The sequence below is a fragment of the Frieseomelitta varia genome, unplaced genomic scaffold (assembly GCF_011392965.1).
Source record: "Frieseomelitta varia isolate USP_RPSP 00005682 unplaced genomic scaffold, Fvar_1.2 scaffold_936, whole genome shotgun sequence".
In the NCBI taxonomy this organism is placed as follows: domain Eukaryota; kingdom Metazoa; phylum Arthropoda; class Insecta; order Hymenoptera; family Apidae; genus Frieseomelitta; species Frieseomelitta varia.
Window position 1 is genome coordinate 68,303 of NW_025110741.1, and position 23,364 is coordinate 91,666.

General features: G+C 43.7%; 1 protein-coding gene across 2 annotated transcripts; it reads right to left on the bottom strand.

Annotated features, from left to right (window-relative positions):
• Positions 1-5,573: 5,573 nt before the first annotated feature.
• On the bottom strand, positions 5,574-22,226 carry LOC122537862 (multiple inositol polyphosphate phosphatase 1-like). 2 transcript variants are annotated; one of them, XR_006308711.1, is made up of 10 exons: positions 21,987-22,226; positions 21,645-21,779; positions 21,382-21,575; positions 21,175-21,297; positions 20,946-21,093; positions 20,659-20,869; positions 20,386-20,595; positions 20,085-20,299; positions 17,475-17,480; positions 5,574-5,586 (listed from the first exon to the last, which is right to left on the bottom strand). XR_006308711.1 is itself a non-coding variant. In XM_043671479.1 (8 exons), exons 1-8 carry the CDS (start codon positions 22,162-22,164, stop codon positions 20,149-20,151), a joined length of 1,350 nt encoding a protein of 449 aa, XP_043527414.1. In that variant the 5' UTR covers positions 22,165-22,226; the 3' UTR covers positions 19,724-20,148. The 2 variants fall into 2 exon arrangements, 1 of the variants encoding a protein (XP_043527414.1); XM_043671479.1 differs by lacking the exons at positions 5,574-5,586; positions 17,475-17,480 and having other exon boundaries at positions 19,724-20,299.
• Positions 22,227-23,364: the final 1,138 nt, after the last annotated feature.

Below are 23,364 nucleotides of genomic sequence, written 5' to 3' on the forward strand. Positions count from 1 at the left end.
CTTCTCTTCTCTTCTCTTCTCTTCTCTTCTCTTCTCGTCTCTTCTCTTCTCTTCTCTTCTCTTCGCCGTCCCGTCCTGTTTCTGCTCTCGCGCTGAAAACGCGCGTATGCTCGAGCGCGCGCGAAAGTGTGCCAAAAACCCTTTTGTAGCGATCGGAAGAATGGGACGCATTGTTTGCTCACTTGTGAATCGGCTCTAATGGCAAAAGTATGTGAAATCATTGTGAATCGAGATTACATACGCGAAAACAACGCGGCCCGGGTCCTACGTTCGCCGCTCTCGCCGCTGTCTCTACGCGTCCACGTCCACCTACATCGTTGCCATACACACGTTGGCGACGCTCGCTCGCTCGCGTGCTGCGTCTCTCCCTTTTTCACTCTCCCTAGCCCTCTCTCACACACTCTCTCTCTCTTTCGATTTCGATCCTTTCTGTCTCTCTCTCTCCCTTCGACGACAGAACACACGTACACACAGGCAGAGAGACGACGACCGCCGCCGCTGCCCGCGTCAATGTGCACACAGGTGTGTGTATACATACGCGGAAAACAGGGCCGGAGGTTCACGCACACGCGTGGAAAAAAAAGCTGGCGAGCGAGCGAGCGAGCGGTTCGCCGAGCTGCCGTACCGGGGAGAGAGGACGTAGATATTTTTTTTACGTGCAACGAGAGAGAGTGCACCGGGAGAGACATGCATTCGACTGGCCAGGTTGAGGGGGCGGAGAAGAGGGAACGAGGGGCCGAGAGGGAAGCGGGGGAGACACCACCGTGGATGCTGGTGGAAGGGGGGGAGGGCGAGGGTGGAGGGTGGCGTGGGTGGACCACCCTTTGCCGTCGATTTTTCGGGGCTTTTTTTACGGGCGACGGCCCTCGCTTGCCTGGATGAACGAACACGGGGAGGAACATCAATAATCTACAATCAAACTGCAGATAAAGCTACGATCGCCCTTTTGTGAATGTTTCAATAAGAACCGACGTGACGAACAACTTCCTGCCCGATCGACGGGGTCTGCTGTCCGAGGCTCTCGGTACGCAGCTCAGACGCAACGTGAAACGACGCGTATAATATACAGGTGAACGCGCGTAAATGTATGTTGATTGCACGGAGCGACTTTTAGCCCAGTTTTTTTCGCCGACGACGAAAACGACCGGCAAGACGACGAAGGATTAAACGGCGCGGAGGGGAGGATCGGTGCCGATATTTTCGCAGACGTCGGATAATCGTCGCTACTCTCGTACCAGCCTGTAAACGAGAAAGACCAGAGGCAAAGAGAGATAGAGATGACGGCCTTGGCGGTGAACGTCAGTCGCGGAGGGAAAAAGGGGGGGGGGGGAAAGGAAAAGAAAGAAAGAAAAAGAAAGGAAAGAAGCGGTGGCATCCAATAGTTATGAAGCGCGACTTTTAAAAATGGAGGAAGTTACGGGGCAGCGTGACAGAGTGCATTATTTATTATTTAACCGCGTTGCAAAGTAAATTTGGATGAACGATGCACCGCAGCTTTTTACGACGAATCTTCACCCTCCGACCAACGGTCCGCCGCGCGGAGTTACCAGTTACCGGCATGAAATAATTACACGGGACAATTAGTAATGGTCCGGCAATTTTTACAACCGAACTGGGAACGCGGACGCTTTCCGGATAAATCTTCTTGAATGTTCTGCCGCTTAAAACTGATTGAACGTGTTTCTCTTTTTCTCCCCGCTCACTCTCTCTCTCTCTCTCTCTCTCTCTCTCGTTTTTTTTTTGTTTTTTCTCTGTTGCCTTTTTCTTCTTTCCTTTTTTTTTTTTTTTTGGTTTTGCTCAGGATGAAAATGGCTTCTCGTTGCGTGCTCGTTCGCGTTCCTCCACTCAAAGGGAGGGCAAGTTTCTCTACCTTTTAACAACGATCACGTTGGCCGAAAGTTTGAAAGATAGTTTACATAATTCAAAGATACGTCCTTCGTTCTTTAAACACGCGACAAGTATCTTTTCTGGATGTTTAATTTTCAAGTACAAAGTAACCCTCGAGAATTTTCTTTTCGCGGGAATGCCCGTCGTTAAATACGAGAGCTGACCAAACTTTACTCGAGATTAAATAACGCGAGAAAGAAATAACGTTGAAAAAGAGAAAACATCCTTTGACTCAGAGATGATAATTCTCGAAATGCCGCGGTCACCGTAATTTATCGCGATCTCGCGAGAGGAGAAAAGGCTCGCTCGTTAATTCCGGCTTTGGAATCAATGCGGTTGGATAATTAGCCAGCTCCGTGGGTGTAGCCGATAAGATTCCAATGTCCTTCTCATTACAGTCTCGCGTACCGGCTGCGTGCCGTGGTAAATCCGTTCGCCAGCCAGTTGCCACCTTAATGCGAGCCTTCTTATTGCGAATTCGTGCCGTTCACCCTGGATCGCGCTTGTAATCGCGCGATCTGCCTTAATGGAAACACGGCCGACTACTGTGCCGACCACGGGTCATTTAATTCGCAATGATGCGGGGGAACTCGAAATGACTCGCGCGAGACTCGAAGGTTTCCATCGCGACTCTCACCGCGTTTCTCTCGCGTGTTTGCTTATCGTGCGCCTCTATCATGCGTGTAATTACAGTATATTAGTGCGCCTTGAAACGTTATCGTCGATTATCAGGGGCAGGTATTTCTTTCTTCGCGGGTATAATCTTCCAGCTGGAAGTACCATTTTTCCCTAACAATAAGTGCTTGCAAGAGTACTTTTTTTTTTTTTTTTTTTTTTGAAAGAAAAGGTTAGATTTTACGGATCGTTTACTTTGCACGGAGGACGATGTAAAAAGCAAGACTTCAAATCTCGCACGGATCGCAGTCGCAAGACGATAGACGCACACGTGGATGAATTTATGCTGAGAGCGCAGAGTATTCAAATGCTGCGACATTAAGCGCAAGGATATCACTGCCCCGAAAATAGGCGCTATAAAGTAGATATACCGCCCATCGAGCGACAGATTGAATTTACATTTCAATATACGACACGATAAAAGTGTCACGTTTTCTGTTGCCTCGCGGCGCTGTTAAGGTTTTTTCGAGTCACGGAGCTCTTGTCGTATATCAACGAAAACCGTCAGACATTTAACGATTAGCCGTGATTTCGTAATAAGACGAAAGCTGATGCGAGAGATCTTTCGTTTGCTCTCGCGATCCATTACGCAGCATCGACTTTGCGGTAAACTTCAATGACACCTTCGAAGAAAGAAATCGTTGATAGGATTACCGAATTAATTATCGGTAGCCTGCTGTTCCGCGCTTTGATTCGTCGAACGCAACGACTACTGCAACTCGGGATTTTACCAAAGTCATAATCATTAAAAAGTGAGATCTAAACAAGTCAAGCTGGAATGAGACGCACGTCGAGAATTTTTTATTAATCCAAAATTGTATCTATTTTCTCAGTTTCAAGTATATTTAAGTAAAACAGAATAGGCAAAACAAATAATAAATTTACCACACCCTCCAATAATTTCGATCCTGTGTGTATACTGTGGTTTGGTCACTCGTTATGGTCCGCAATCAGTTGCCAGCGCAAGTGGTTAAACCGAGACTTCTGCCGATCTTTGGTGAAGCTTTGGTAAGGACGATTCTGAACAGAAGGAAGGTGAAGAACGAGCAAAGGATCGGGGCGTTCGACGAAAGAGGTGGGGTTTAAACGACACGCGTCTTCCCCCCGGAAGAGGATGCTGACAGCGGGGCCAATACACCCGGAGCGCGGCCTTTCTCTTTGTTCTCCGCGGCGCGAATCGGAATTTGCACAGCGCCGCGGCGCAATCTCGAAAGTTCGAGATCCTCTCGCCTTGTCGTTGTTCCCCTTCACTCTCTCTCTCTCTCTCTCTCTCTCTCTCTCTCTCTCTCTCTCTTTCTGTCCGGAGAGGGACGGCCTCGCCGTTTCTTCGCCGCCTTTCGGCCTTCGGGGGTCGAAGCTCTTTGCAAATAATGTATAGGAATTGCGAGGCTCATCTACATAAGTAATGCCGCGTTAAGGAAAGCACCAAAGGCGTCCCGGGGCACGCGACGATGCTGGATGAAAACGGCGAACGAGGAGGAGGAAGAAGAAAGTGCCGCGCGGCAGAGGGCCAAAGGGTTCCACTCTCGCATTAATTGTGCCGGGGAGAGATAAGGAACACAATGTTTGTTAACTTCCACGAGATGTATAAGACGACTAAAGCGATCCGCTTTGTGGCGGGCTCGTTTTCCTCTGTTGAAATGCGCGCCCAGGGGCGGCGAGAGGGGGGGAGCGGGGGTTGAAGCAGGGCGAGAGGGGGGAGGGGTCACAAAGGGGACCAGAAAGGGGAACAAAGAAGAGATTAACGAACGATCGATAATTATTATGCGAATTTCTTGCCCCGGTTCCGGTCCATCCCCCCCCCCTCCCCCTCTTCGCCCCCTCGCCTCATTTATCGGCCGCATCGAACTTTAATTGCGAGTCCTTCCCCCGTTGCTTGGTTATTAATCGGACGAATTCTTCCTCATTCGAGCGTCCTCCCCCGACGACCTTTAATTTTAAGAATCTCGTGGCGCCACGAGACGCTCGTGTCGTAAATTTTATAGTATACTCCATCGTTCGTGACTCTCTAGGACCTTCCGAGTTAGTTAGACGCCACGGAATTGAAATCGAAAGACTTTTGTCAGACATTGACGATCGGAGAAGATCCCCCTAATCTCTATGTAAGATGGTACGTGTACAGTCAAAAATATTTCGGCACTCCTGTAAAACGACGTGTAAAAATAAAAATTCACTCAGAAGGTAGAGGATTCCCTTCGGATAACCAATTAATCAATTCGCAATTCTTCCTTCCTGCGTCCTCTTTGCGAAAGGTGAACGAGGGAGCCGCGCTCTGCTTCCATCCGACTCCACGAGCTCTCGATTTTCCTATCTCGTCGTCGTCGTCGTCGTCGTCTGGTCGTAAAGTCACGTGAAATTGGCCAGCATCCGAGGGAAAAAAACTCTTTGTGAAATCGTCACGCCCGTGAATCATCATCCTCCATCTCCTGTCACGCTGTTAACCGAGCGACGATGATGTCTCGCGTTAAGGGGATGCGAAAGAGAGAGAACGAGAGATAGAAGGGGGGAAAAGGTGGTGGCGGTGGCTGTCAAGGGGCGTCGAGTAGATAGAGAAGGAAAGGGAGAGTACCCCCTATTTATATTCTGGCTCACCCTCCTCATCAACGGCGTTCATCTTTCCTATTAAAGTAGTAATTTAGCAGGAAATTAAGCTACGCACTCGCTTCTCGCGGCGTGGCACTTGCCTCATTCCTGCGACACCCTCTTTCGCTTTTCTGCCTCTCGCTCTCTGTCTTCCCGCTCTGTCTTACGCTTGCCCGAGATCGATTTTACCCGATGACAGACGCGAGTCTCTCTTTCCAGTTTTACAGTCTGCTCTCCATCCTTCCCACCAGACGCGCCGGGGCCCTTTCACCTCCTCCGCTTCATTTGTTCGCTTCAATCGCTTCTCTCTGCCTCGTGACCGAACGCTCCGCTGTTGTTCCAACCCCTTTCTTCTGGTTATTTAACGTTTCCCGATTTTTATAAATCTCTCGCCGATCAGTCGCCGATCTCTCGACGACATCGCGAAAGATGAAATTTCTTCTCCAGCTGCTCCCGTTTCAATAATTTTGGAAACAAATTGGCTGCAGACATCAATCGTTGTTTTCTTTCCTTTAACTTTCGTCAATCTTTGCAATTTTTTCGATTTCAGACCTATAGTTTCAACGGAGGTCTTTCCTCCGTTTAAATATTACGTACGTTGATTCCAATTCATGGCGTTGGAAATGCAAGGCGCTTAATTACCAATAATTACAATCCAACGGGCGATTTATTGTCAAATCAATTGCAGCCATTATGGTTTCCGTTCGGCGAAAGAAACGGCTGGCTATTCCTGCAGTCACAGTGCCATCGATCACAGCTGTCGAGTTGCCCTAGATCACCGGTTACCTACATAATATTCCCTGTAGGCGTGACAATAACAGGTGTCGGCATCCTGCAACGCGTCTCCGGCAACCAAACCTTCGTATAACACCGAAGCTGAAACTTTTAAACCGACAATACGGGCGGCGGACGAGTGTTTCCTGGTAACGATCCTATTTTCCAAGTAGGTACCTGCATGCTGACGCTCTCGAACGATATTACGACGGATTATGTGTCATTAGATGCACTTCCTCCCTTTCTCTTTCTCTCTCTCTCTCTCTCTCTCAATAATTTCACGTGGCAACTTGATAGCATTTTTATCGAAAGTTTACGTTCTTAGACGCAACGACATTTCCCCGAATTTCCAAGTCATTTTTAATCCCCTTCTTTCCTCACTTTCGAAGCTTGCGTCCCCTCAAGACGGAAATATTACATTTTACGTACGTCAAAGGCCGAATATAGACTCGAGTCAAATTTAAATCGGATTTCGGCGAATCGCCGAAGTATGAAACTTTTAGAATGTTTTTCGCTTTGAAAACTCGTCGAACGTTCCCGAAATAGAGAGCTGCCCGCTTTCGACTCCATCGAATGTATCGAAATAAATCCAAAGAGGCGTGTTTGCACGGAGCTCTCGCTCAATCGGAGTATTTAGCCGCGTGATTAATATTTTCAAAAACACGTTGGCGCAGCGGTGCGCGACGGAGAGACAACCTTAACGACGGGCAATTGAATCTCATTACAGATATGACAGACGATACGCGTTCATATTCTAGATCGAGGTCTCTTAAATCCTGCCCCGCGCGTTTATTAATAGTCGATTGGGAACGATGATAACCGAAGCTGGTGGATAAGAGGTTATCAGACTGCCTCGCCAATAAATCAACCGCTACTGGAATATTTATGAATCGAACGTATCGAGACGAGTGTGTACGCCTTCTACTATTACCCGCAATTAAGCCTAGCGCTTTAATCATTTATGTAAACGTCGACGATACACGCGTATCGATAACTCGCGAGCGATAACTCGAGCGGTCGAAAGAGTCCGCTTAAAATCTGGAAACACACACACACAACGTGAACTGATATCGATCCTTCCGCGCAGTTAGGAATTACACAAGACCACGTTAAAAATCCGTCCAGATTCTGACAAAAGTAATTGAAATTAATGCCAGGGGCGAATGTTGAAACAGTCAAACAGCCGAAAGGGTGGCAATCGACAACAAAGAATTAAATAAGCAATCGATCAGCGGCCGTTTTTTTTTTTTTTTTTCAGAACTTGGCCGTGCGTTATCGATCGTTCATTACCGGCTGTGGGAATAAACGACGTCCGTGACTGTAAAGAATATTTTAATTGCCGCTCGACTCGTGAATTTCGTGCTCATATTCGACGTTCGACTGATTTAAGCCGCAACGGCAGAGGGGCTGCCAGCATTCAGTGAGACAAAGAACAAAGAAAGCGTGCGGGGACGACGCAGAGGGAGGGAGATTTGGGTTTGGGAACGGTCGGATGGATGCACAGGGTGGGTTGATCCTCGTATGAAGGGCTGTCAAAAACCTAATGAGAGGTGTGACTGCACATGTTCGCCAAGCCCTCTCCCCGTGATTACTCAGATTTTTCAGAGAAATTAAAATTCAAAGACGTGACTCATCCCGGCGTGCAAATTGAAATATCCTTGGCAGGCGGGAAGCAGACGAAGGGGAGGGGTGGCCTCCATCGCCGGTTACCCGGTTGACTGTTATATCGATATTTCTCTGCTAGCCGGTGAACCGTTTCATTGGCGAAATAAAATTGTAGAATCGGCCGCGATGTGTATTAAAGTTATGGATTATTGAAGACTCAACGGCGCTCTCTGAAAGGAGAAAAAGAAAAAAAAGAAAATACACCGCGCGCGTATGTATGTACATCGACCGGACGAAAATTCGGAAAATCGTCGGACAGTGTTGAGCGCTCTTGCCGGATTCCGAAGAAAAACCGTCGATTAATACCAGGGAAAGAGACAGAGGCACACTTGTGATTGTTCTAGCGTTATGAAATCGAACGACGATTTTCAGCAAATTGAACTTGGAAAAGGAAATTCTACAACCGGACGTGTGGAATTTTCACGGAAGCCGGTGTTACGTTTCGCCGAGAGCTTAACTGCACGCTCGTCGTGCAGAATACGAAAAATCGAGAAGCGGTGTCGAGGTAACTGTTCAACCGTGGAAAAAATTAATGCCAAGATACCGGAAATAAATTGTCCAAACGATCGTTTCGCACGGGAGTTTCGCGATTCCAGTGTCCAGGGAATTAATACAGAAGGTCCAGTGAGAATTCGAGAACGAAGAAGCAAGCAACGTTCACACGGGTGGTGTCCGAGATCCGGGAATATCGGGCCCGTGGTCCGTGTGGATCCACGAAATCGACGGACCTATTTTAAATCACAGCACGCCACGCGCCGTGGGGTGCAGCCAGAAGACACAAGGCGCAAAAGGAGTGGTAGGGAAACACCGTGACTGAAGGAGTGAGGGGTGGGTTCACCCCATAAAACAATGCTCCCACATCTGTCAGCCTCTTCTACTTCCTCTCCCCTGCGAGCCGCCCCTTCAAGTCCCTAATTATACCGCCCCCTTTGCCCGCCGCGCGGCCAACGCCGTCATCCTGTGCGTCTGCATTATGCGTCCGGACCACTTGGGCACGCACGGGGCGAAGGGGAGATGCCCTTGTTGAAAACGAGAGCGAACAACGGTCAAGACGGCGAATCTAAACTTTCCTTTCCTTTTTTTCCTTTTTCTTTCTCTCTTCTTTTTTTTCTTTTTTTCTTCTCTTTTCCACGACGTTTCCAAACGCCCGTCAACCGCCGCGAGAAAGTGACGAAAAAAGAAGCGAAAGGGGACGAGAGGACAACCCTTGAGACGACTCGGCGTCTGAAGGGTGAAAGACCCACGAAATTTTAGGCAACGCCGCGAAACGAGCGATCGAGTCTCTTTCTTCTTTCTGTCTGAGATCGTTCGGGAGAACCTTGAATTTTGTTCTCTTTCTCATTAACGATTATTGCGTACGTTCAGAGGTGAAGGCTCGATCGAACGTAACTCGATTGTCACGCGTGACAGATGGTTTATGATTAAAGTACGGATGCTTCAATCGAGCTTGGAAAAAAGGGTGACTTGAACTGGAAACAGAAGGAGTCTTCTAAATGGGCTTTTTGCCCTTTTCTTTTCTGGAGCATTTCGTTCTTTCGAATATATTTGTTTGTAATTGCGAATACAAACTCCTCCAGAGTGGCCTTCACAAAGCTCGGGGAATTATTGTTGAAATGTACGACATCGCGTTGAAAATCAATTGCAGAAAGGGATCGAGAGAAGCATAAATCGTTGAACCGTTCTTTCGAGCCAGAAAGAGTAGATTATTTTTACGAAAGAGAGAAGAAATTGACGCGAAACTTGAAAACTGAAAAGGAAACAGAAAAAAAAAAGAAAAAAGAAAACAGGGATGGTTCGACGAGTCGAACGAGGAAACATTAAAGAAAGATTTTTGATTTAACAATATTCCCAACAGCCGGCCACTTGGAGAGATAAAACCGCCAAGGATTGGATTACCTATTTTTCGAGTAGCGTGCAACTTGCAAATTGAAGTACTTCGCATGTATCAGAGATCGGTGAAATCGAGACAGCAACCGTATATCTGCTGCACTTGCAAAAACTTCTGTACCATTTTCGGAAAAAAAAAACGAAAAACGTTCCAGGGCGTGGCGGGGAAATAATTTTTCAAACAAATATTTCTGTTTCCAATAGCGGATATTTCGTTTTCTTTCTTTCTTTCGCAGGCGTGCGTCCTCCCGAGTGAATTATTCTCGCAAATTGCGCTCGTCCGATTTCGGGCGATCGAATGCGAAATTGATCGAGCTTTCTCTATTCGACGAGTGTGCCACGTCGTCGTTCGTCTTGTTGCTCGAACGCTCGCTTGTAGAACCGAGGGTCGAATATTACGAATTCATCGGCGACGCGTATCGCGCAAGATGGCAACGCTTAGGCGCAGTATTACAAATCGATTGAATCGAAGGGGGTTCGACGGCGCGGCTCCGGGCTCCACGCGGTGAAATTAACATCGTGTTTTTAATGCCGGGGATAATTGTAAGGGTGGAATTATACCGAGGGCTGAGCGCTCGGCGCTGCTTGGGTTCTCGTTGCGTGGTCGGCTCGTTCCAGCGGCTCTCACCCTTGTTCCTTCGATGATCGATCAACTGTTTTCAACAGAGGAGAGAAATTAACATAGACGCGGCGTGTATTGTGGAGGCTCGTTCGTGCAAATGTACGACGAAACGTATTCGGGCAATAATGGCAGACGCGTAGAATCGGCGGTAGAACGATGACACGCGAGTCGAGATCCACTCGAATGATTACACGCATTGCGAGAGTCAACGCATTCGTGAAATAAAATCCAGTCCGCAACAATTGACACCGGAACGATTTCGTCGTTTCTACATTTTCCTGTGAAACTCGTTCCTCTCTTTTTCTTTCTCTCACTCTCTTTTTTTTTTTTTTCATCCTCCCTCTTTCCTCGTTCCCTTGCGCTCTGCGCTGCTTTCACCCCTTTCGAAGCACCACTGTCGTATTCTAAGGTGACTCACAACCACTCAGCGGTTCAACTGCGCGTGAACCCTCGATTCAACAGCTCGACCGTGCTCGTTACGTGAACCGCGAAAATCAGTTCCACTACTGGCGGCTCGATCCACCGTAGCTACGATGGATCATCGCCGTTTGATAAGTCCAAGTTCGATGATTTTCTTTCCACCCACGAAATCCTGTCTCGTCTGCGTCATTTTTTTCGCCGGCTCTTTTCTCTTCTCTCTCTCTCTCTCTCTCTCTCTCTCTCTCTCTCTCTTTCTGTCACCCCCTTTTCCGTTCTTTTTTCCCTCTTTTTGTTTCGATAACCGTACACAACCGTTTCTGTTTTCCCACCCCCTCGCCCAATACTCGTCCGTCTCGTTCACTCCCTCCGTTCCACCCTCGTTCTCTCTCTCGCTCTCCGGCTCCTTCCTTTTTTTTTCCAGCCGTATCCCAACGATAACAACGCGTCGCAGCGTTCCTCGACGTAGTATTTTAGCCAGAATTAATCTGCAATTTTATTTACTATGGATCTCGAAAATAACGTTTTTTCTCTCCCGGTGGCATGCGAATGAACGAGCTATAAATATCTGGTGACATTACTCGGATCATCCCCCGTCCCCGGTCCAACGGCGGATCTATCGAAAAGGATTATTACAGGATCCAGTTTGCGACGCGGGACGGGGGAGGGCTGGCGTGTGGACGCGTGGAAACGAAAAAACGAAAATTGCAAAAAGTAGGCAACACGGAACGCACAATGAAAAAAAAAAAAAAAGAAAAAATAAAGAGAGGAGATAGAACCCCTTCCCCCCCCCCTTCGAAACGAAAAACAGAAAAGAGAAGGGCGGAGGGGGTTGGGAAGGAAGGAATCCGCGGCACGGGTTATACCTGTACAGGTACCGATGTGCAGCACCAATCGAATTCGTAATAATAACAAACGGAGTCTAAAGTGTCCCTGGGTTTTTTTCGGCTTCTGCGTGTCGGGGGCAGGCTGGGAAAACTGCGGCCACAGCGACAGTCAATGTAAGCCCCGCCGTACTCGTACATTCGTTAGGTTGCGGGCTTCAGATTAAGGGGTATGGGCATAAAAAGGGGGGCATCGGCGGAGGGGGTAGTAAATGTAAAAATATTGCTGAATCGGTGCAGATAACGGTTTCATATGGGGGCTCTCTCTGCTCTTCTGCCCGATTCCCAGCAGCTCGCTTCTCGCCCTCCTCGCCCCTCGCGCGCCCTCCTCTGCGCGCGAGGACCCACCCCAATTCCGTTTCGCCCCCCTCTTTCCCTCACCGCCGGGCGGCCGGCCCTGATACGGGACTTGCTTTGAAAAAAATGTATCTCGACTCCGGGCGTAGCGATACGAAAACGTTTTGCATTTCAGCGAACACGATGGGCGAGGCGTGCGCTCGTTTCGCTGGTAACGAATCAAACGAATAACTTTCGACGCGCGCGCGAATCGTTCCGCGAAATTACCGTAGTTCCCTGTAAAACGTCCGTATAATATGCGAAACTGTCCAACGTGGCCTGGCTACCGGGACGGTCACCGTTCTCTCCAACGTGTGACTCGTTCATTTCTCTCTCTCTCTCTCTCTCTTTGTCTATATATACGTACGTACGTACGTACGTATGTAAAATGACTACCGTTGTCGAACAGATCCAACGAATCTTATCGATTCGGGACCGGCAGCGGCGGATAACAAGATTTCGCATGCAGATCGACGCGAATTTCTCTTTCGCGCCCTCTAACCTGACCCAGCCGATTGCGATTAATAGGACTCGCGGCGAAAGAGAGAGAAACGTTTTTCCGTCTTTTTCTTCTTCTTCTGCTTCTTCTTGCGGTTAGTCAGGGTCGGAAGAAGACGGGGATGACTCGAACGAATTAAATATTATTCGTTACGAATGGCTCGTTGTTTTTCAACGAGCGTCTCTCTCGCTACCGCGCCGCGATTAAAAACCTTTTCAGATTTTAATCGAAGAAAAATATTCCCTGTCAATTGAACGCCGGCCGATCGATCTGTTACGAAAAATATTACCCCACCCTCCCCGGGGCTCTCTCTTCTTTTTTCCCTCCGATCGATCCCCGCCATGGTTCTTCAAGTTCTCCATTTGTCGACTCTTGGCGCGACTATTCCCGCGGTTTCCGCGAAATTTCGGCGAAAAACTCTTATCCACGGCCTCTTATCCTGGTAATCGAAAAATCGAAGTCGGGTTTCGATTTTCGGTGAACGACGTTGTCGAGAGACGACGAATAAGAGCTTATGAATAATAAACATCTCGACGGGTCACGCTTCCTCGGGCCTCGCCGGCGCATTATTTTGTAGCGGCGCACAAATTAAACTTCCGGCCATTAGAAGATTGATCCAGCTCGGAATGGAATGTAATATCGCGGAAGGTAGGAGCCTTCTGCTGGCTGGGGAAGGGGGAACTGGGAAGACGCCGTGGACAGGGAGAGGGTAAAGAGGATCTTAATTATAATTCTTGGCCGCCAAGTTCCAACGAAAGCCTCGCAAATGAGGTCGGCGCCCGTCTGACACAAACGATATCGTGCACGACCGCAGAAAACCTGACATCGGCCTCGTTCAACAGACTCGATCGTGGCGTCACGAGACGAACGAGGAGATTCAGCACGGAGATCCACAGCGAGTGATTTTCGTCCTCTCTAAATCTATATTTCTCTGCAGCGTCCTCTTGCTCTCTCATCTGTTTTGTCAAATATTTTAGAGGGAAGCAAATGTAAACAGTGCGCGCAAATATTTCTCTATTCTAACCCTTTGCACGCGAACCGTACCCTAAATCTAGCCAACAGCTCGGACTTGCTCTTTTTATAATTTGCTGATAATTATAACAAACGTATACACATTTGGTGTTGTACGATACGACGTATAATAGTGTACAATCTGAATACTACCTAGAGTGAGAAAGTTATGATAACGATGCAAGAAGGACAAAAAAGAATTTCTAGCCAACGGCTCGAACTTGCTCTTTTTATAATTTGCTGATAATTATAACAAACGTATACACATTTGGTGTTGTACGATACGACGTATAATAGTGTACAATCTGAATACTACCTAGAGTGAGAAAGTTATGATAACGATGCAAGAAGGACAAAAAAGAATTTCTGAAGACAGTTGTGAGTCAAGTGACATTCATTCGAATAATAATAATAATAATCACATATACTAGACTTGTTGCTTCTTGTGAAAGTTTGAAAGATGACGGGGGATATTATTTTTTCAAAGATTGAAACTACTTAGGTATCATATACTTGTTCTACCATGCCCACAATGCACGCTGACGATTGCTTTAAATTTACCAAACATCAGAAAGATATAATCAACAAAATTTCGTATTAAATACGATTTGACTGATTGTTTCCAAATATCCTGTATCATTTTATTCAAAGTGATGCTTCGTTGGTAAATTGATTGTAGATGATATAAAAAAAAAAAGTTCTCGAGGATAATTTTCGAAATGAACTGATAACAGTCGATCGAACTGGACGAAAATGGCCAGAAAGGAGAAGACACCGCGAGCGGCAAAGACGTGCCAGCCAAACCCTTATTGCTATTCAAAACGTAGAAACCATTTAAAAATGTAATACCCTCGCAACCGGGAGGGGGAAAAAAGTGCACGCGTGATCCAACGTGTGACTTTGTAAGTAAAATATACTGCCCCGAGCGGGGAAGCCTCGGTCAAATAATCATGATTTATCGGCGTAAGGAATTTTCGTCGCGTAAAAAAAAAAAAAAAAAAAACAGGAGTAAAAGAAGAAAAAGGAAAAAAAGAAATGCTTTTTCGAAGCGCGGAGTTCGACTCCTCTTGGCGTCGTGTTTTCGATTCGACGTGGATAATGAGCGGCGCGCAGCGCGGTGATTGAGAGGAACGTCGATTTTTATGGTGTATCGAAACCTCCCCCCTCCAACCCCGGTCCTTTTTCTCTCATTTCGAGAGGATTTCCATGAATACGAAACGCGGCACGCAAAAATGCAGAGATAAACACGGATAATGAAAACCATAAAAAGAAAATTTCATGTTTATCCCCCCCTCCACGCACGCGAGCGTGCACGCATTCGGATGAAATTTAGGAAAATTTGCTTTATACGCGCGTGAATGGTATGACAGATTTGTCTGTGGCGAAAAGTTTCGCGGTGATGAAGTTAAATTTTAACGCAGGTCGTATGGAGAAATAATGAATGGGGCTGGGGAGGGAAAAAAAAAGTGACGCGCTTCTCTCTCTCTCTCTCTCTCCACAATGAGACGATACAGCTGTTTAAAAATAAAAACGAGAGTAATAAAAGATCATGTCAAAATTACTCGGAAAGATATTGCAAGAGCTAATACAGAAAGACAAATCGACCCTTTTTTTGAGTTACGCAACTGCTGTTTTCCTTTTATCTTTGTTCGAGCTTTTTACTATCGTACTCTACGCGACGTTTATTTTACTCTCTATAAACCATTCAACATTTACGAATGATACCTTTTACCTGCCTGCAGGACACTTTTTTATAACGTTAATAAATTGATAATTTATGGTGTTTAATGCACTCCGGCGACTGTATGCACGCGTCTAACACATACTTCGACAGTCTTGTCTAATTTTCGAAATTTTTTTCAGCCGTTTTCACAGAAAGTCGTTTTGGACGAAAGAAGAAAAGAGAAGAAAGAACGTAGGCCACGCTTAAATAATTAGAGAAATTTCAATTTCGCGATCGAAACGAAACCTCATCCCTCCTGCAACATTGTTCCGCGCGTTCTTGCATTCTCCCCCACAAATGGACATCTGCCATGTGTTCATAATCAAAGATTTTAATTTCTATTCCCCATTTAATTCGGCCGCCGCAATCGTCCATCGATGCACGATGCCACGTCGAACGTGCAGAGGGGGTGGCCAGACAAATTACTTTTCACCGATCCGATATTCAGAAAAACTAGCCTAACTACGAGATTCGCGGCGAGAATCGGCGCGGCAGAGGGGAGGTGGAGTCGAATTGAATCGTGTAAATTTTTCCCCGTGGCCAGAGCCTGTACACGTGTACGTGTGCATGTGCGTGTGTGTGTGTGTGTGTAGCACGTTGGTGTATCGGTTTGGCGGCCGGGTGCCGGGGCACTAAAAATCGTTATTCAGTTTCGGTCAGACGAAGATTGAGACCGGGCGAGAAAGAACGTGTACCGGCCGAATTAAAATCGTAAGCGACCGCAACCGCATATTGACCTCATAAAGTTGCCCCGGCGCAAAAAACCCCGGGCCGGGTGATGTCCCGGAAAAGAATTACTCTTTCCTCCAGCATGGAAAACTGGCGGCGCGGCCGGGCTCCGCAAGTGGAAGTGCGGTATAACGTTAATTGAATATATCGGATTCCTCGAGAATATCGTGATTGCGGCGATAGGAAATGGATGGAGAAATAATTGTCGGATACGTACGGGGAACGTGTCATACTAGTAAAGCCTCGTTTTTGCTGCAATTATATTTGTTGAATTTGATACGGCCGCGGAGAGAGGGGAGGGGAGGGGGTAGTGGGGGTTCGATCGAAAGCGGTAATCAATTTCCACAAGTGTCTCGATATCGTTCTTGCATTCGCCGGGATTTCAGCCTTCCATTCGTACGGTCTCGTGTACAATAACTAATTTCGAATCGAAGGTCCGGCAGCCGGGGCAGAGGAGGGAAAAAAAAAAAAAAAAAAAAGGGGGGAGAAAAAAAAATAAATAAATAAACTGCTGCATGAAAAAACAAAAAAAAAAAAAAAAAAAGAAAAAAAAAAAAGAATACTCACTGCTCCGAGCTTCGTGGTTGTTGATTATCTGACTCTGGAGTTCTGTTAATTTGTGCATTTCGATGGTTTCCGCTTCAGACGGGCATCGTGTGCCGTGCGTAGCAAACATCCAGACTTGTTCCGCGCGGCAATCTACAAGACGACGAAAGAAATGAAACGAGCGACTTGGAGGAAGCGAGATGCTCGATGAGAAAGGTGTCACGAGTACTCACTAGGCACATCTTGAAACCGCGTTTTACCAGCGTGGACAAAGTGATAGGCAGTTTTAGTAGCCATGTACAAATAGGGATCATCCTCGTCCGCGAAACAAAAGTCAACGTCACGCGCGTAAACGTGACTAATTAAGAATGTCAAGAATAGCACGTACGCGTTCATTTTCATGGCTGTATGTTTCGATCTGCAACAACACGAGAATGGAAAAATGGACAAGAAACTTGAAATTTCAACGGACGGAGGAGCCTGTTTGTAGTTCCAAAGCAGTATTGGATTTTAACGCTGACTTTGTTCTACTCAGTTAGGAAGAAGAGCCGTTTCTACGGCTCTCTGAATTCATAAAACTCTTCGTTCCATTGAAGCACAGCAAGCCGTAAACCTACATTTTCCTGTGCTGATGTCACGTGTTACTTTACTGCCGGCTTCACAAATTACCTACAGACTGACTGTACGGTAAAATAGATCTTATGTAATCAACAGGATACACGTTCGACTCTTTTTTTTTCCCTCTTTTTTTTTTTTTTTTTTATTCCTTTTCACGGTCAAGCGAAAAAGATAAATATTCCCGAAGCTTATGCAACACAAATCGGCAAATTTATCGAAGAAAATTGCGACTAATGTGTTTCCGGCCCGAGATGCGTCGAAGTTTGTTTTGATTAGATGTCACTCGATTCGAAGGTTTTCAATCTCGCCGATTGGAATTTCAAATTGTCTCCGATGTAAGAGAAACTTTAATACGAATGTATGTGTACTTGCCTTAACCCAAGGTTAAGGATAAATGTAAAACATGAACGCGTGAATGTGAAAGTTAAGACGTGCACACGCATTGCGCGTACGGCCATTTACGTTGTACAATTAGCGTGTAAGAACAGGTTCTGGTGAAACGTAAAACTAGTATTTTCGCAAGCTAGTATTTAATGCACGATAATCGTTCTATTTTTATCGCGATTCGTCCGCGAATAAATAGTTGTTAATTTTTCGCGCGCTGGTTTTTCCTCAAACTCATGTCTTAATGTTGTTTCGATAAGCGATGATTTAGACTCTGCTTCTATAAATAACGTCATGATCGATTATGCTTCCTTTTTCGGCAAATAAAAGAAGCAGTCAAATTTGTGAATATTTAATTTTGAATTAAACGACGTAAATTGTGACAACTGTCTGAATTTTTAATTTCTAATTTTTGACACAGACGTTGACGTTTGATTCGATTTTCGAAACTTGTAAATTGTAAAATGAAATTGACAGTGAATCATGGAGAATCTATGAAGGCGGGATGCTGTTAAAAGAGCAATTTAAGAGTAAGTAAGGTTGACGATAACGTAATTGGTAGTGGCTTGATTAGCAAAGCCTTCTTTCAGTCTAATAAGTCTACTTGGCCTACTTATTGTTAATGTCTTGTGTCCGCGAGTGGCAAGTAGCCGCGTAAGCCTGGTACCGATCTGATTCTTCCGGAAAACCTCGTCGTTGTATTACACGTTTATTTCCTTGCGTAATCGTCTTCTCGTAATTTCACTTTCCCAATGTGACATTATATTCTGGGATAGCAATCATACAGAATGCGTATATTTCAAAATGAACTTTCATTTTACCAGTGTCACGGGCATTGACATTGTTATCGATGTGATTGATTTGAAATCAATTGCTGAATCGGAGGAATAATAAAACAAACTACAATTCGTGCAATTGACAAGCGTGGACTATAACATGTAGTTGATAATCGAGAGCAAAAGTAGGACGTCAACGTCACGCTTGGCGATCCTTGCTACCACTGTTCAACTATTTAATTATCCACGGGACGAGTTTATTTATTCAAATGAAATTCCTCCTAGATGTGCAGGCAGCATTCCATCAAAAGTTGAATGAAATGAATTTTCGCTGCGGCGTTTTATCCGCGCCGCTTTCACAAACCTGCGCTATCAATCTTATTATCGAAATAAAAATTAACTGGAAAAACATTACATATCGAATTACAGTAAATCGTAGTAAAGAAAATTTCATTTTCATCAAGAGAAATTACCGTGTTCTTCACGGCCTGTTTAGGCGCATTAAATCGAGCACTCGATCTATTGAAAATCCTGCAAAGAGAAAGAGAGAGAGAGAGAGAGAGAGAGAGGGTACGACCGACAATAATATCGTTCACTTTTCCTCGCGATCGATGAAGTGCTTTGCCCCCTTCAATCCCGAGCAAATGAGATCGTATCAATGTTTCATAAACACTTAGACACGATCGATCTCTCGCCGAAGCTCACGATCATTTTCTTTTCGTTCTTTGAATCAAAGCAATTCGTCGGACAAGCCTGTTTCCAATTGCAATTCTTCCTGGCGTCGTCAACGAGATCTCATTCTTCCTATACTTCTCTGCACGAAGATTGCGCGATGATGTTTCGAAGTTTCGCAACGCGACGCTCCGAACGATCGATCGGAGAGACACACAGTGTCTTTCGAAATTCTATGAACTCGATGGTGAATCACTGAGACACTTGTACCACTGCTTAAAAATACAAGTCAACTGTGACAATAGCGTGAAATACGCACGTACTCGTTGCCCGTGTGCCGATCGCGACCACCTCTCGAGGCGGCAGCTCGTGTGCCACTGCCGTAAGGTCGTCGAGCTTCGTTGCCTCGAGCGTATACTGTGTAAAAGTCGTATAGTTTCAGCGAATAGTGCATTACGGTTTGCAACCTTTGATCCTTCGCTGGTCCAATCGTGGCGGTTTCATGCGTTCTATAAAATCGTGGAGGCCCGTCATTTTGAGCACGCGCGATCGATAAAAACCTGGGGAAACAAAATCCCCTCTAAGTTGAAATGCCCTGTTGTAATATTCTGTCTTTTACTAATGACAAAGGACAACGTGGAAATGCTCACGTCCATGGGAAACGAATTTCCGAAACTTGATTTTATTTTTTAAATCGTACCCGAAATATCGAGTACATTGCACCTGTGAATATTTCCAAAATTCGAGAAACAAGTCAAAGCTAAACTGTCGAGTTGTGAACGAGTTGATTTTTTCCCAAGCTATTTCAAGCGTCAGTTTATCATTTATTGCAACGTTTAAGCACACCCCTACTGTGACCAACGTTGGTCACGGTAGTTCAGGTGCCACTGACATAAGGTCGTCAAGCTTCGTTGCTTCGCATCTGTACAGTCTATACACTTTGCACGCTGTTAAAACCATACATGTACATAACAATAGAACTAAAGAGTTAATTACGCTGTACAAGAATTCGTTTATTACGTCCAGAACGAAATAACATGAATCGGCGAATGTAATGCGCAGTGTATATGATTTATTGATCATTCAGTTCGTATTTCACTATATGCAAGACGTATATTGAAATATAAACGTTACATTAATAAAAATTAAGAGAAAAAGCATACAAGAATTTTTCTGACAATATGAAGTAAACGCGACTGAATTATAGTCATAATATATGAGCATATCGTTCATCACGTCGGCTTATGTGACAGTAATGTAAGGTCGTCTGGCTTCGTTGCTTCGAGTAGGTATATATGTACCTACGTACAGGTTGTCAGAACGTAATTTCTTCCACATATCTACGTAATTTCAAATAATCGTGAAATCGCTTCGTAATCGCTTCAGAATCTCTTACTATTACTTTTACGCAACAGTTGTCATTAATATATAAAATAAGGCTCCATTTTATGTACAGCATATCATTTTGTGCAAATATTTGTGTTACAGTTGAGCGCCGTGAATCCGAGTTTCTTCTTCAAATACTCCCAGTCGCACACGCCTGCTTCACAACCTTCGTAATCCAAAGGTTTCTCATTTAGGTAAAACCTTACTTTGTTCGACGAATCACACCTAAAAAAAAAAAGAGAGAAAAATCGATCCGAATAGCTGAAATTTTTTAAATAAAATCCAATAAAAAACAATACAAGTAGATGTACTTGTAAAAGACGGCCGCAAGGTTCGCAGCGAACGGCGCCAGATGAGAAGTTCTCCACTTTCTGTTTCTCATACTTTCATAGTTCGAAGCTTTCAAAGGCACCGAGTCTTTTGCAATCTCCATCGTTGTTAAAAATAATTGAAGTGTAGTACTGTGGGCAAAGTAGAAAATGCCTTGCGGTTCTTCGTTAGAATCTCCTTTCTCCAATTGTCTAAAATATCGTCATAGATTTGGCGGATGTGATATTTGTTATATCAGATGAAGGAAAACTCACGTAAAATGATTGAACATGTCCTGTAAAGGTGGACATCCAATGACGCTGCTCAACGTTTCACCATAACTGGAGTAGTAATAATAATAGAGATCCTCTTCGTACTCGAACACTTCTTCTTCGTCTTTTGTAAAAGCGGCACACCAAGGAGATCTTTTGTCGATGTACCAGGCATTTTCGAAAGAACAGGCAGTGTACATAATTAGAACATCATCTGAATCAAGTTGATTAAACAATCTTCGCTCGGAGTCATCGTATGAGGGAATAAATTTATACAGGACGTTCCATACCGAAAGAAAGTCTCTCTGAAAAGCCGAGTCGCCGGCTAACGTTGTCGATCATCCTACTAAATAGTGAACCATTTAATAATTTGTCAACTTCATTCTTGCCGGATGTATTACTCACTTGGTCCACCCATGGCTTGCAAATTTTATACAACTGAAAATGAGGAATAATCTCGTACAGCGTGATTGGAAATTATTTTAACGATTGGCAATTGAAATTAAAACTTTTTCGAACCTGTAACAAAGTGTCTTGAGAAGTTGGTACTACTTCCGTGTTGTTCACGGTTACATTATCAAAGAGACCGCTAATGAAACTGTCCATGCTAACTATAGTTCGTTCTGAATCTGTCGATCTAAACTGTACGTACAAGATAAAAAATTCGAAACGTATTAGGCAATTGTCATCGAAGTGTGTAGATGTTACAACGTTCGAAAGACTTACTTTATATTTTTGCTTCGAGCTGTCGAGCGGATAAGATTGCAGAAGTTCCGGGAAATAATCTTTAAACCGTGCACCAAGCGATAATAAATCTTTTTTACCTTGCGCTGTCAAATACTTGTGTTTGTGCTTGTCAAGATTTGGATCTAAATTCCACGTTCTCAGTTTCTCTAAATCCTTTTGGCACAAACTACCGTCTAATGACAAACATGAAAATAAAAAATGATTACGAATTGATTAGAAGATCTTTCGAAAGTTATACTTACTTCCATGTTGTTCGTGATTCTTAATGATTCTGTGTTGAAGTTCTGGCAAGTTATGTTTCATGTTTTTAATTTCTTCCTTTCCAGGGTTACGAGTCCCATGTCTAATTAACATCCAAATTTGCATTGGCTTGCAATCTAAGGGAAAAAGAAAGCACAAGAAATATCAGTACAAGAATTATTATGTACAATCTGTAATCTACAATTTGAATTTTTTATTCTTTTTCCAGTGCATATGTTTGACAAAGCCAAATATGTTAAAAGTCATAATTATATTTATACGACGTAATAATGCGTTAGGTATATGATTCAATAACTCTAAGTTGACTGTCTGTAATTACTCACTTGGCACAGTGGTATTTTTAATTATACCGTGTTCAACTTCATAAGCTGTCTTCGTACCAGCCAGCAGATAGGGATGTTCATCGTCTGAATAACAATACTTGACTGCCTCGCTCAAGATTAATTCGTTTGTCAAACAAAATAGTGCAATTAATATTGCAAAGAATTTTATACTTGACATTATCTCCTTTTCGACAGAATTTGCGCCTTTTCTGTAATCTAAAGTGAAATAATAAATGGACAACGAATGGATTCTGAAACACGCATAATTACTTTAATTTTTCATAACAGACATTTAAAAAAAGGTATGCGCATAAAATCGTTATGTAAAATGTTACTTCATAAAAGACAAAGTAGTATTTATTTTTTTATTTTTTTTAAATAAAATTCAAAAGTAGTATTTATTTATTTATTTTTTTGAAATAAAATTCGACAAAATTATCATACGTGAAACGTGGATTTTCTATCGTATAGTAGTACATATGTTTAAGTTCTGTTACTTACGTACTCCGGTTAAGCGATACAAATGTAATTAACTGCGCGTTCGTTTCTTTTATCTAGCTACGTTATCAATAATTTCAGATTTTTTTTATTTTATAAGACTTGGGTTATATTATATGGATATATTTTCGAGTGTATATTAAAACTAGGTTTTAAATTAGCAAAAACGTATTCATACTTCTTGATTTAATATGATTCCATAAATAAAAATATTAGATAAAATTTTAAGGTTAATTTCTTCAAAAACGAAGCGTCAGACAAAAAAATTTCTTTTTCTCGATTTATTTTTTCCCGTCACTCTATATAGTACATTTAATTGTGCTATTAATTACAAATTGCCCTATCTATCACAAAATATATAATTGATATTGATATAATAATAGATCTACAAAATTATATTTTATTCAAAACCTATCTTTAATCACAGCTGATAAGCAGGACGCGAGATAAACGTAATGTTAAAATCACAAATGGCCATTAACGTATAATATATTAATAAACTATAATCATCCTACAATCAAAAAAGCAACAACAAGTCGATTGATCGTAAAATGAAAACAAAAATCTGTACAATTAGAATTTGTAAATAACAAATTAATAAATTATTAAAAAATATATAAAATCTATAATATAAAAACATAATTTTCGAAGAAATCATCATAATCACTTTTTGGAGTAGATAATCAGAAAAGATAAAGAAATATATGTTTAAATCAAAGTATAGTGCAAGTGTTATTATTATTAGATATATATTTTTGATATTTTCTGTTATTATTGCGTCGCATGAAAAAACGTATAATTTAATGAAAATCAAGAGAACATTGTTCAAATTTTAATTTCGTCGAATTGAGTAAAAAATAAAAACGAAAAAGATTTGACA